The sequence below is a fragment of the Mytilus trossulus genome, chromosome 13 (assembly GCF_036588685.1).
Source record: "Mytilus trossulus isolate FHL-02 chromosome 13, PNRI_Mtr1.1.1.hap1, whole genome shotgun sequence".
NCBI classification, from domain to species: domain Eukaryota; kingdom Metazoa; phylum Mollusca; class Bivalvia; order Mytilida; family Mytilidae; genus Mytilus; species Mytilus trossulus.
Window position 1 is genome coordinate 43,261,554 of NC_086385.1, and position 14,783 is coordinate 43,276,336.

General features: G+C 30.8%; 1 protein-coding gene and 1 long non-coding RNA gene across 3 annotated transcripts; both read right to left on the reverse strand.

Moving 5' to 3' along the window:
- Positions 1-1,429: 1,429 nt before the first annotated feature.
- LOC134694033 (uncharacterized) lies at positions 1,430-5,162 on the reverse strand. Of its 2 annotated transcripts, none has more exons than XR_010102546.1 (3): positions 4,865-5,162; positions 3,033-3,685; positions 1,430-1,778 (listed from the first exon to the last, which is right to left on the reverse strand). It is a non-coding gene; the product is annotated as an uncharacterized LOC134694033 (long non-coding RNA). The 2 variants fall into 2 exon arrangements; XR_010102547.1 differs by lacking the exon at positions 4,865-5,162 and adding an exon at positions 4,734-4,841.
- A 4,218-nt stretch (positions 5,163-9,380) lies between these two features.
- Positions 9,381-12,758, reverse strand: LOC134694933 (uncharacterized). Its single transcript, XM_063556043.1, has 2 exons — positions 11,540-12,758; positions 9,381-9,709 (listed from the first exon to the last, which is right to left on the reverse strand). The coding sequence occupies exons 1-2, from the start codon at positions 12,165-12,167 to the stop codon at positions 9,456-9,458; spliced, it is 882 nt and encodes a 293-aa protein (XP_063412113.1). The 5' UTR covers positions 12,168-12,758; the 3' UTR covers positions 9,381-9,455.
- Positions 12,759-14,783: the final 2,025 nt, after the last annotated feature.

Below are 14,783 nucleotides of genomic sequence, written 5' to 3' on the forward strand. Positions count from 1 at the left end.
AGACTGGAACCATATTCTGGTATGTTTGCAAAGCTGTGCCCTCAATCATTCAGATGCATTTGAGACAAGCTTGGGATCTCAGGCAGATGTTTGAGAAAGCCTCACCCTTAGACTTACAGACACATATGATTTATCCTTTCTCAATCTTATGTATGAAAAAGTGCATTCATTATCACTTGGTTTGTAAAGCATAGCACTAAGTACATTCTTAAATTATAGCACTGAGTACATGATTATATCATAGCACTAAGTAAATTATTATAGCATATCACTTAGTTCATTATTATAGCATAACACTAAGTACATTCTCATAACACAACACAAGACACATTCTGAACTTTATAGCTTTAGTACTCATCTAAATACCAAAACTGTTCATGTACTCCATAAAACGTACATTCGGAAAGCAAAGCACAAAGTTCTTACTTCAAAAAATATTACAAAGTATCTTATATTATCAGAAGATTAAGTAAACTCTTGTTAGATACCGCTAGTTACAATAAAAATAACATAGCATTTAAACATTAATCAGATGAATGATAACTTGTACAATTACTCAATAAACTGTAGATTAAGTTGGAACCATTTCCTGATATGTTTGCAAAGCTGTGCCCTTACTCATTCAGATGCATTTGAGACGAGCTTGGGATCTCAGGCAGATGTTTGGGAAAGCTTCACCCTAAGCCATACAGACACAGATAATGTTCCCTTTCTCAATCTTACCACTCATAGCACTAAGTACATTCTTATAACATTACACACCATTTGGAATTTGCTGACCCCATATATACCTTATTAGGTCACTAGCACACTATGTAACTAATAATACTTGTTCATAAATACGTCAGAGTTATCTTTCTTTGTACTAGTTTTTCTAGTACATTATGGTATGCATTTTAATTGTCTTTTGCTTTGGATTGTCCTCTGAGACCTTAATGATTTTGATGTAACCGCATGTGAGTTTTCCATATTGACCTTTTATCACATAGATTAAAAACAAAATTGCATATGTGAATTCATTACCAGTAGTACTTGTAAATATGTGTGTTATATGTCATATGGCATCAAACTAATTTATTCACAACTTTTTTTTATTTTTTTTTAATTCTCAATGCTCTTCAACTTTGTACTTGTTTGGCTTTATAAACATTTTGATATGAGCGTCACTGATGAGACTTTTGTAGACGAAACGCGCTTTTGGCGTACTGTATTATAATCCTGGTACCTTTTATAACTATCTAATATTCACACTCAAGGACGAAGTTGTAGAATTTAGCATGTTAAGAATGACATGTGTTCTCAATATTTAAACATTAGTATCAGTTTACGGTTCATGAATGGTGTTCAACATGCACTAATATTGCAATTGTAAATTAAATCCGGCTTGTTTTAAAACAATATGTAGGAATATATAATGACACAAACAAAATACCTGATAAGATTTCTTTACTTTTTTTCTTGAATGTAAAAATGTATAAATAAAGAAAACAATGTTGTTTTTATGGCTTTAACAAAATTCTGAATCTGTTTTAACAACTATGACATCCTACATAAGAAGTCCCTTAATTGATATATACCAAAATCCCAAAGTATATAAATATAAACCATACACACTGTCATACTAGGAATAAAATCTTGTGTAATTACATTGAAATGAGAGTTTATAATCCAAAAACATGGTCTAACGATCCAAATCACAAACATCATAAATATTAAGATATGTCGTTGTACCATGATATTATTGTCACACGTCATACACTGCTCGTCGTGATGTTCACCTGCAAAGAGTAAATATTGATTACTATAAGGAATAAAATGAAAAGACGTAAAAACACAAAGTAGATGTAGATGAATACGACAAAATATTCGTTTAAAGTACAGATTTCTTTAATCCTTCTGACATATTCAAATAGGCAGAATCGAGTTATTTACTTCGTTTTTATACTAGTATATAATTATGTCGAAACACATAAATGTTTCAGTTTGCTTTATTTTTCATTTTGTATTTTTTTTATTATATCGGGGGAGGGGGTGGGGGATCCAAGCATGGGTATACAGATGTACATAGTGTTAAACCTAATTCATAATATAAGTATCAATATTAAGTTTTTCAATAAAATTCTTAAGCTTAAATGCTGGGTAAATTTGTTATGCATATATATCGGTTTGTAGGGGGGAATGTAAGAGCAAGTATCACAGACTTTGGTGCATATAGAATATTGGGACCACACTTTTGCTTGATATGATATTCGCGCTAGTTTTAATACAGATTTCTTTAATACTTCGGACATATTAAAATTAGCAGAATCGAGTTGTTTTATTTATATTTCTGTTGTTTCGTTGTTTTCCTCCCTCTTATAGTGGATGTGTTTACTTCAGTTTTAGATTGTAACCCATATTTCTTTTCTCTCAATCGATTTATGACCTTCGAACAACGGTCTACAACTGTTGTCTTTATTTGTCTTGTTTTCATGTATAAAGAAACACAAGAACGTTTCCGTTACTTTTCTTCTCTCTTTTTTTATATTGTATTTAAAAAACATTGAGATGGTTCACAGCTACTTTAGTACAAGTAATCTTGATAAACAGTTCTTGAGATGCATATCAAATGTTCATTTGTAAAGCTGTATATAAACTGTATAATTGTAAAGCTGTATAAGAACTGTACATCTGTAAAGAGGTATATAAACTATGTTAACCAGTAGATAAACTATACATCTGTAAAACTGTATGTAAACTGCACATGTTTAAAGCTGTTTATAAACTACAACTTTGTAAAAATGTACATTAACTGCAAATTGTTAAATTTGTGTATAAGCTAAACATATAGATACAGCCACTGCACCTTGCGTAATACGATACTATCCACAGTTTATATACAGCTGTACAGGTGTACATCTTATATACAGTTTTACAGATGTATATTTGATATTCATCTTTAGAATTGTTCATCAAGATTACTTGTACTAAAGAAGCTGTGTACCATCTAGACCTTCATATATATAAGTATAAAGAAAATGACATATATTTACCTTTTTTATCTTTAACGAGAACACATCCCTTCATGTTCCAGAGCAGGATCACAGTAAGTGGAGCATAAACTAACATATATTCTAAAGCATAACTCACGATTGTTATCATATTGCCTAATCCAGGTTTGTTAAACTTTACTTGGCTATAATTCGCATCTTGGTTATTGAAACCGTAAACACCAATTCCAAAAACTAGCAACAAAACCGTTGAAATAAAAACTACATTTTGAAATATTTTTGTTCTCAACTCCTCTTTTGAAATTTCAGTCATGCACATCACTCCAAACGACAATATAAAACAGGCAACAGGAAACGTGTACCAATCGAAGACGAACTCAGTAATAACATTGATATGATATGTTGATTTTAACCAGTGCATTGACACAAAACTTTGATGAACGAATCCGATAAACAAAGCGAGGAATAAACTATGTGAATTTGTGTGGTCATACTTCAAGAATGTCGATAGAAATAATATAAGTATGAGCATTCCCAAAACCAGAAAAAGTAATATGCAGGAGAGATGAACATTTTCAACGAAACTTTCAGAAAAGTTGAATGAAAAAAATTCGAACATCATTCACTCGTGCTGGCTTTCTTGTATTTCCACTTGTAATCCACTGTTATGACTTCCTAATTCATCAGTTTATCAGCTATATTTAAAAAAATGAGACATTTTTAATTCAATTTGTAACAAACTGCAACAATTGTCATACAATTTAAGATTTCAGTTCGATTATGTATTGGTTGATACGATCAGCACATACAATTGGTTAAATGTCGGTAATATTTGAATGTCTTCAAGTGATTGCTTTCAACACAGAAATGTGTATTCCATTATAATAAGCTTATTAATTCATTACAATGATTTTTTTTCAAATTCCAAAACACAAAAAATTATAGGTCGTTCAAAAATGGATATTGTCTCGAATGCCCGATCTGGTAAAGACCAAGGTAATGTAATATTATGTAGTCTTTAGTATGCATGACATTCACCGCTGGACAACAAGCAGTGTCCGGGTAGGTAACATGTCCTGCAGTGATTGTTTGTCTTGTAAGAATCTTCAACATATAGTTCATATCCGTTCCGATCCATTCTTCGTTTTAATTCAAAGCTTAAAGTAGTTTTACAAATTAATGGCTTAAGTTTAGCCTTATGTGTTAGCAAGGCGTGTGTGGGAAATAAAACATGAAGAGCTGTGATTAGATGTAAGAGTATAATTATTATTTTTTATTTATTCATGAAAAAATAAAGAGTGTATTTTTGCAGTATTAATTTCAAAACACATTGAAATAGTTTCTTTGGAAATTATTTGAAAAGGTATCACATTTTTCATAAATTTGATGTATACGACAGTGGCCATGGATACTTTAAACAATCAATCATATGACTTCAATTTCTTCAACAGAATAATAAAGAACTTAGATCACACAAATCTGTTTTGTGATGTTTATATTATATAAAATGGCAAAGGTAGAAAATGTTCGATCATTAAAGTGAAGTCTTGCGAAGCGTTTACGAAAGAATATAACTCTGTGACGTAGATTGCTTGTGCGACAGCACGTTAAAAAGCCTCTGGGGTGCCATAACTATTCCGAATGTACCTTTATATGCTGCCGTCTAGGATATGTATGAAATATTAACTGTTGAACGTCAAGACGTATCCGAACAGGTTGAAATTTCTTACAATTAACTATTACCTTGTTAAATTGCATGTTTTCAATCAAAATCATGCTGTGTGTCGGTCAAGTACAACAAGTTGTCTATTTAAATGAGTTCTTAAATACGCATTTTGTGACGTCTCTTTTTTATCCATTATTAATATACTTACCCCTAGACGTGTTCCAGTGCAATATTCCCTTGTGCGATAGTATATAAATATTTGACTTGTGTAGTGTCTCGCTCTAGTGAAGTACATTCCGCAAAAAATATAAACCCATCATGACGTCCTCAATTTGTATAAAATACAACCCACTGGACATTAACCAATGATCCCTCAGTCAATCAAATCAATTTCACATTTTTTCTTAAAGTACGAATCTGTATAAATGGTGATATTTACATTAATCAATTGCAAGATTTATATGAATAACCTACCGTTTTAAACTTGTAGGTGTTAAAAATAACTTTAAATCAATTCTTTGTTCACTAGTTTTTTCCCTATTATGTTTATTCTCCACTAGACTGTGACGTTTAGATCGATGTAGCATTGGATTTATTCACCTACAGATTTTTATACAAAAATATAATAAAAATGTTTTTGTATGAATAATCATATAAAATGTTTACAAATTACTTAAAATACATGAAAAATGTTATTTTGGTTTACATCGATAAATAGTTTACCATCTATTGACATGTATGATACCTCGTAGAGGGGACTTAATAATAATATTTGTAATTTTTTAGAACATTTTTCACTTTTCCAATTTTCTTTGCCCATTACCCACTAATTCTTGTTTTAGAACCGAATTTCTCAATTGTTTGCCTACTATTTCTTTTTGTTGCAACTTATATATGTTAATGATATATAACTATGAATCCTGTATCAACCAGGGATAGTTAAAAGCAATTTTTTATTAAGTAAAATAATGTTCTGCGATGAGCCATTTCACTCTTATATTTCCTATAATTTTTTTCTTGATAGAGAGTTGCTCCTCAAAAAGAAGCTATTAAACCAAGAGTTTCAAAAAGTAAAGTTCAAATCATCCCTTTGTAATTTATATACAGACGCCATCACGAGTTGGATGACCGTTATGGAATAACGCTTTCACAAATGATATAGGATACATTCCTTATGTTGTAACTACGATCCTCTTCCCTTTTCACGAATGAGACCTACCGAGTTATGACTATTTACCGGATTTGTAACTACTAACATGAACAACACGATAAGTGCCTCATGTGGAGCAGGATCTACTTATCATTCTGGAGGACATGAGATCACCCCAAGTTTTTGGTGGGGTTCGTTTTAGCCATGGAGTTGTCAGTTTAGTTTCGATATATGAGTTTGACTGTCCCTTTAATATCTTTCGCTCCTCTTCTATACGGGTTTATTCCCAGTCGTCCTACTGTTTTAAATTTTAGAGTTTTGATTGTCCCACATGAAAAGTTCTGATTGTCCCACGTTATTTTATGTATTTAAAAATGTTGAATGTTGTTAGATAAACAAGGTAACTGTTGTTTGTTTTGCTAAATAAACATGATAAGCAAGAATTAATTATTGCACATATAATATTAATTTTGTAAAGTATCAAAAAAAAATGTTTTGTAATCCATTAAACTGATATATCAATACACTTTTAATTGAAAAAATTGTAAGGGTTCCGCGGAACCCAGTGTCTAGCCTACTTTTGCTGTAAATTGCAGGCTCAACAAAATCGAGGGGAAAAAATCAATAAAAATATTCCGCTTGATACTATCTTCTGATTGTAAGAAGCTTCTGTCCAAGTTTGGTAAAAATCCAGGATAGTTTATGAATCTAATAAATGCTTTGAAAACTTTAACTGCAGACTGGATGTAGTGTTAACTGAAAGAAAAAGTAAGTCCATTTATAAGTAAAATACAGGTACACAGGTACCAAATAATAACAAAATTTTCTTCTAGATACTAGCTTTTGATCATGAACAAGCTTCTGTCTAAGTTTGGTACAAATTAAAAATAGTATAACCACAGAGTGAATGTGTTGCTGGCAGAAAATTTAAGTCCATTTAAAGTAGAATACGGAAAAAATGGATTTATTGTTTTACAAAATTTACTTCTGAATATTATCTTATGATCATAAACAAGCTTCTGTCCAACTTTGGTACAAACCAAGGATAATTTAAGAAAGGTATTAAAATTGTAAAAACTTTAACCACAGAGTGAATGTAATGTTTTCCAACCGAAAAACTAAGTCCATTAATAAGTAAAATACAGAAAAAATGGATTTTTATTTTTACAAAAATTCCCTTCTCGATACTAATTAATGATCATAAACAAGCTTCTGTCCAAGTTTGGTAGAAATCCAGGATAGTTTAAGAAAGTTATTAAACTTTTAAAAACTTTAATCATAGAGTCAATGTAATGTTTTCCCGCAGAAAAACTAAGTCCATTTATAAGTAAAATACGGAAAAAATGGAATTTTATTTTCACACAATTTCCTTCTGGATACTATCTTATGGTCATTAACAAGCTTCTGTCCAATTTTTGTAGAAATCCAGTGTGGTTTAAGGAAGTTATTGAAATTTCAAAAACTTTAGCCACAGAGTGAATATTTGTGGACACCGCCGACGACGACGACGACGGAATGTAGGATTGCTAAGTATCGTTTTTTCGACTAAAGTCGAAGGCTCGACAAAAATGTAATATTTCTGATTTATGAAATATATCTTTTAAGGTTTCGAATTAAACATATTTTTTTTCTTAACCTGATTTTTTGGTTTTAATATGACTATTGAAAAAGTTCTCATCACATATTACCATTTTTTTGCCTATTATCATAAAAAAAATCACAGTTTCACAATAAGACTTGTTTTTATACTTTCAATAAAGATAGGGTGGACCAATCTGGATAGATATAACTTGATATACTTGAGGTAGGTGTTAACATACGAATCTTTTATAAAATTCTGTTGCTTTTGTGACAATTGGCCATGCCGACAATATTTGTCTAGTTTGGATTTTTCTTCTTTTTTTTTTAGAACAAAAATCTTTTTATTTCAAATTCTTTGTTATAAAAGATTAAATAAAATACATATAAGAGACATTTGAAAAGAAAGAAAAATATTTGCTCCCGTCTAGAATTTTGTCAGATCAGCCTTTTCAAGAAGCACTATTAAAGGATGTTTTTCCAATATTCCCATTGTTTTTGCATTCAACAGGACTCTTCCCCAACGATAAAGCAGAGCAAGACTTCCATAAAAAATCAGATGTGATATGATTGCCAATGACACACCAAACGACACAGAAATTAAAAACTATAGGCCACCATATGGCCTTCAACAATGGGCAAATCCAATACCACATAGGTACAAAAATCCCCAAAATGACAAATTTAAAACAATTCACACGAGAAAAGTAATAACATAATTGATGTACAAAATCATGAATGAAAAACAAATATGTTACACAGCAACAAACTACCATCACTGAATTAAAGACTCCTGACTTGTGACATCACCATAACAAAGACACCAAGTACAAATCTGAGAGTTACTGACTGCTAGTTCACCGCCAATAAAAACTAAATACAAAATAATTGCATCTCAGTCTAAATTTTATAAAAAAAATAATTAAAACTTCATATAATATTATATGATACTTCAATTGTTCCTACTATGAATAAAATAAAATAAATATTATTTGTCACAATTTTATTACTTTTTTTACTTGTAATTTAAAAAGCGGGACAACCGGGAAGACACCTCCATACGAAGGCATATTCTGATTCCGATCCGATCATTCGTAAACACTCCGTTGTGATGATAGAAGAAGCCGATAATATTTGTTTGATGTGTTTTATCATTTGAATTTATTGCCATTTCATTAGGGACTGTCCGTTTTGAATTTTCCTCGGAGATAAGTATTTTTGTGATTTACTTTTTTTTTTAAACATTTGTGATTATATTTGTGCACGACACACCCTTCCTTTTACATATTTAATGACGCATGTATAGCTGCGACACATCACATTCCGAAATAAGGGAATTTGGTGTCCCAATACGCCCTTTCATACTTGGAGATCATGCTACTATGAGATCACAAAGGTGATTGATTAAATTGGAATATGTTCTTCTTTTTCCCCCGCAGTATCTCATGAATCGCTGAACTTGTGTCAATAATTTGTTATGTTGTTACTATTGACATAATTGCGATCAAGTTTGATATTGACGATTATCACTTTTTTCTCGTATTAGATGTTTTGGAAAACGGAACTTCACCTCCAGAAACTCAAATTCTGAATTATTTTTACTGATGGTAAACCTAACTTGTGGTTCAAGAGTAATTCCACTTTTTAGCGTTAAATTAATATTAAGAGGAATTAAGAACCCGTAGTGCTGTCTTCATTACAGCCTCAGTTTCAGAATGTTAAAGTAGTATCTTTAATAAGTAGGTTGATGCAAATACAGTTGTTGTGCTTCAATGCTCAGTATACAAATACAAGTTACATATTCGCAGATTAATTTCAGTATTCAAATGCTGTATGATGTTTCTACTTCACAAAGAATCCTTTTTCACATTTTAAGTTCAATTTGAACTTATCTTTGACCTCTTGCATCACCTCTTGACAAGCAAGTATGTTAAGGTCCATAAGAGGTCAAAGCAACCACTGAAAAAGTGTAAAAATAAAAACTACAATTCTCTTTCCAATCTTTAATACACAATTGATAGGTTTATATAAGGATCAGGTTTTCTTGCTTTTCTGATCCAAGCAAGTTATTTTATCTGTGATTGCAGCTATCATCGATGCAATTGTTCTTATCAAATCCTTGCTGTAGAAAATGCCAAAGCATAGAAGTATACACAATGTACATTGTAATGCTTGGAATTATATCTTGTGACAAAAAACTGTACCGGAAGTTGATAATCCAAACAATTGGTCTCACGATCCAAATCACAAACAACATGAACAATAAGATGTACCGCTGTACCATAAGATTATTTCCACACATCATACACTGCTGGTGATGCTGGCCTGAAAAAGGTCATTCAAGATAAGCATAAAGTATAGAAGTGTACAATGGGTACATATATTGTATTTATATATATATTTGCTGGTGAAAATTAGTACGCATAAGTAGTTTGCCGAACTTGCAACATATTTTGTCGCGGATGTGATGTGAACAAGATTCGTGTATCAACATTTTATTTATAAATGTTTCATGTTATAAATTAAGAAGAACATGTATTAGTTCTTGTATGAAAAAAGAAATACAAAAGACTTGACTTTAATCTCGCCTCAACGAGAATTAGAACTTCAATGCATATGTATTACACTATCAAAATCACCAAAAAAAAGCGAGGTGTAGTTTTTTGTATAAAGTTCATTAAATATAAAAATCACTACACAAAAACTCCGTGGAAACTTCAAAAAGAAAAGTCCCTAATCAAATGGTAAAATTAAAAGCTAAAACTCATGAAACGAATATATATTAACTTTGATATTCCTGGCTTTGTACAGGCATTTCCTATGAAGAAAATGGTAGATATAATCAGTATATCTCGAATTCACAATATATTTTCTGAATATAAAATATATATTTATATCTAATCGATTCTAAACAGTAAAAAACAAATTACTGGTATTGATCAGTACAACGGAAACAGCGGTTGTGTTTGACCTACATAACGTAAACTCTTATTCTATTAACACAATGTGTTCATTTCTTTTATTAAATTTCAAAGTTAATCATATGAGATCTCTCAATAATATCATAAAAAGTAAATGTATCAAACTTCAAAAGACCTTGACAAAGGACCAAATAATCTCCATGAAAATTAGTGCGTCATTGCTACTATCAGTGACTATTTTTAAATTAAGCAGTTTCCATGTTTGCGACACAATCACACATTCAACAACCGTTGTCGCAAGCGGCACATTTGCCGGAAACCAAAATCCTTAGTTTTTTCTTATATGCTTGTGGACTATCCCGTTTCCAGCTTGCCATATTAACTGTAATCAGTGATTTATTAACCAAATACAAAAACAAAACTTCTTATATGATCACTGGAACAGGCATGACTTACTTGTCAGATCAGTGTTAAGTTCGGTATTTTTGTGGTTTTGCTTTTTGGTCAATAAATCTATATATTTAGATGGATTGTCAATATAAAGGAATGGCATACGACCGTCACAGAAATGAAAGGTTTAGTTAGCTATAAAACCCGGTCTTATCCGCCATTTTATACATAAGACATGCCTGTACCAAGTAATGAATATATTACAGTTGTTATCCATTCGAATTCGTTTGACATGTTTGAGCTTTTGTTTTTGCATTTTGGTAAGGGACTTTCCTTTTAACTTTTCCTCGGAGTTCGTTTTTTGTGTGTGTGTGTTTTTTTTTAGTTTTTTTTTTAAATTTTAACGTTATTTACGAACTTTAAAAACAACTTGTAACAATTAGATAGGCTTAACTGTTTATAATCAGATTACTTTACAAGTGTCTTATTTAAAACAAAATTTAGTTTCTGCATGAATAGAAAAAAAAGTTTATGTATTTTTTGTATTTTTTTGTAATTGGTTTTAAGGCTGAAAGTTTTAAAGTTCAACATGAAAACATCGCATAGTTGGAAGGAAATGCAAAGACGTATGCCTTTTTCAATTGAAGAAAGCCCCTTTTTCAGTATGTAGAGGCCTTTATGGATTATCAGAAAAATTTACTCTTTAGGTTTTTATCAAATTATGAGCGAGTCATCAACCTGACAAAACTTGGAGAGTGCATGTTGCTCAATCTCTTTCATATCTTAATGAATAAAATATGATTTCAATCAAAATCACAAAACTCGGAATTATACACTAAGTTACCTTGTTGACCACTAGGCCCGCATGTTGTTACGTTCCAGAGCAAGATAAAAGTGACAGGAGCATAAATTAAAACATATTCCAACGCACAGCATACAAAACAACTTTTGTATTCAACCATAGATACAGGTCCTCTCGGTATATTATCATCTGTTCTATCAGAATAGAAGAAGTCAGACTTGTGGAACTCAATGTTGTGATGCTGGCTGCTAAAGCTGTGCAAAACTCCCATTACGATAACTAGTAGCAATACTAAAGACATGTAAACTCCATATATAAATGTACTGAGTCTGGTTCTTAATTCCTCTTTTGACCATTCTGTCATAAATATTACGCCAAGTGTAAAGATAAAACAGGCGACGGGAAATGAGTAGCTATCTAATACGAATGGACTGATTCCATATAATTGATATGTTGATTTAAGCCAGGTCATAAACGCAAAGCATTCATGAAAAAATCCAATTAACAAAACAAGATATAAACTGTTTGAAAATTTGTGATTTTGCTTCAAAAATTTAATCGGAAGTGCTATCAATATGATTATTCCAAATACCATAGTCAAAACAATACTCGATAGTTGGAAATATTGAAAGACACTACTGAACGAGATGATTGATGAAAAGTCGGACATTTTTTTTCTTCTCTTTTCCCTCTTGTTATGGCTTGAATACCGATCTTATTCCACTTTAATTAGACAATAAGTCGTAACTTAGTTATACAAGTGGAGATTTCAAGACACTGAATATTTTAATATCCAGCTCACGGAAACTTTTGTCGTTTGATTAATTTTAAACGTTCGTACACATTCGTCACAACTCGGCCGATTCCGTACCTTGATACAAACGGAAAGTAGCGAATTCACCCGAGGATTGCTGATTGGTTCATAACAGTCAAAGTAACATTTTGAGAAGTTTGGAGTAAGACTAATGTGTCAGCTAGTAAGAATATTCCAATATTTCCCGGAGAATTATTATCTAGTAAGCAAACACTTTGAAAATCCACAGTATTTTTTCGATCTAACCCAAAGTACGAAATAATAATATGGTGTTGTCTTGAATATACACGATTTGAGATTGATCGTACTGGACATTAAGATGCATAAATTCCAGTATCCCTAGTACCGTAAAAAAGGAAGTGTTCAAAATCCAATTCATCATAGAGTTTTCTAGTTAAATGTATTTGTATGATTACTACACGTTTGATTTATAAATGTTATATATGTATGCACAACATTGTATCAATTGTGCATGCTGTGTGTTGAAGATAAGATGTGTAGATTCCAGTATCCCTGTAATCGTGAAAAGCGAAGTGTAAAAAATCCAAATCAAGCATAGCCTTTTTTTGTTACTACACGTTATCTTAAAATGTCATACATATGCATATCCATTGTGCATATTGTATGTCAAGCAATTATAAACCGTGATGTCACAAAAATTTTACTATTTTATATAAAAAAGAATATTTATGATGAAATCGGATGCGTTATATGCCAGGTTTACAACATTGTATAACTTGCCGTCTTAAAACAGTTTTATGATCATATTCTTCAAACATTTTTCTCAATTTCATAATGTAACAGGTTTCGGTACATCGAGGAATTTATTGATCATGCAGTTGAAGGCTTAAGACCTACATACATATAAATTATATGTAATAAAAAAGTTTATGACGTATATTTTTTTTTACAAAATGTATACATAAATTTGAATACAACAAAAGCCATTCATCTAATAACTTTGATGTATTTATTGCTTGGTCAACGATGATGATGACGATATTATTGTTTATGGTCAAGTGGCAAATATTACATGCATAGATTATCAGGACCAGAGATTGCTAATGTAAAAATGTAATATGAATCTATGCTTTTGTAAAGGTAAACGTCCGTAATTGATTTTAAGATTACATTCAAAGTTGTTAACGTGCAATAATTTAACAACTGTTCATCCATAACGTTTGATTGATCTCATTTCTACAGGTAAAGATAGGGCAGTCAAAGGTGATTTTAAGTGTGGTGTTGACACACTTTTCAGTTCAGTGGTTAAGTTACTTTATTGCTTGAAGAGGGTGTCCATGGACAACCAAGGCAGTGGATGGCACATGACATATTTTGTTTTTATTTTTTTTTCATCTATTTCATATCAGAAATTCCTTCTTTCTAAAAGGTTTTGTTTTAATTATTATTAGCTGCAACAAATAAACAGAAAATAGTACATAGAAAGCACTGACAATTCATTGAAAATGGGAGATAACTCTTCATTTTGTACAAAATTTTGTTGCATTGTTAATGAAATTTAAAATAATTTTCTGAGCCATCCACTGTTGATTCAAAAATATTTTTGACATATATATCCTTTGTATGATATAAACATTGCATTGGAACCAAACATTCACTGGGAAAAAAATATGAGTTGCCTGATATTTACTTGCACAGCCTCTTAATAATAAAACCAATAACTGCAACCCATGTTTTCATATAAACAAGATAAAATAAAACTAACACGATTGTGTATTAAATTTCAGTTTGAAATAAACATTTTCTGCAAAAGTTTAAAAAACAAATTCAAATATCTTAATTCTTGTGATATTACTATTTCAAAACAAGATAAATAACTCGATTTGACTTATTTTCAATATGTTATGAAAGATTACTAAAGATGATACATTCTACATGAAAAATTGCACGTATTGCATCTTTCTTCTTCTTTGTATCTCAATTTACTCATTATAATAATCAATATCTACTTTTTTGTTGTAATTGTGACAGATTGATGGCTCAGAATTATGCATAACATATTTCATTTTAATTTACATAATAAATCATGTACTTAAAAAGCAGTAAAATTACTCAGTTTTATATTCTTAAACGTTTCCAAATCATCTGAAAAAAAAGAAAAATCTACAAAATTTCTCAACTCCGAGGAAAATTCAGGACGGAAAGTCCTTAATTAAATGATGCAACACTTCAAACGTATGGACAACAACTGTCATATTCCTGTGTTATTGTGTTGAATAGGCACAAGATAAACATAGAAAATGATCTCAAACTGTTCAAAAACTGTTGAAATATTTTGTATTGAATAAATAGTGCTTTTATTTTATTTAATATATATTTAACTAATAATTTTAATTAATGCATATTCAACTAATAATTTTATTTATTAATAATACATATTTAATTTATAATTTTATTTAAGAATTGAATGCTTCTTTTAGTAAATTTCTTGGGGTGTAAAAGCGTTGACCG

Bases quoted from the DNA above. Each gene is read 5' to 3' on its own strand.
- LOC134694933 (XM_063556043.1), bottom strand. From the start codon at position 12,167: ATGTCCGACTTTTCATCAATCATCTCGTTCAGTAGTGTCTTTCAATAT. The intron at 9,710-11,539 runs GTAACTTAGTGT...GACCTTTTTCAG, and splicing joins CGGGCCTAGTGGTCAACAAG to GCCAGCATCACCAGCAGTGT.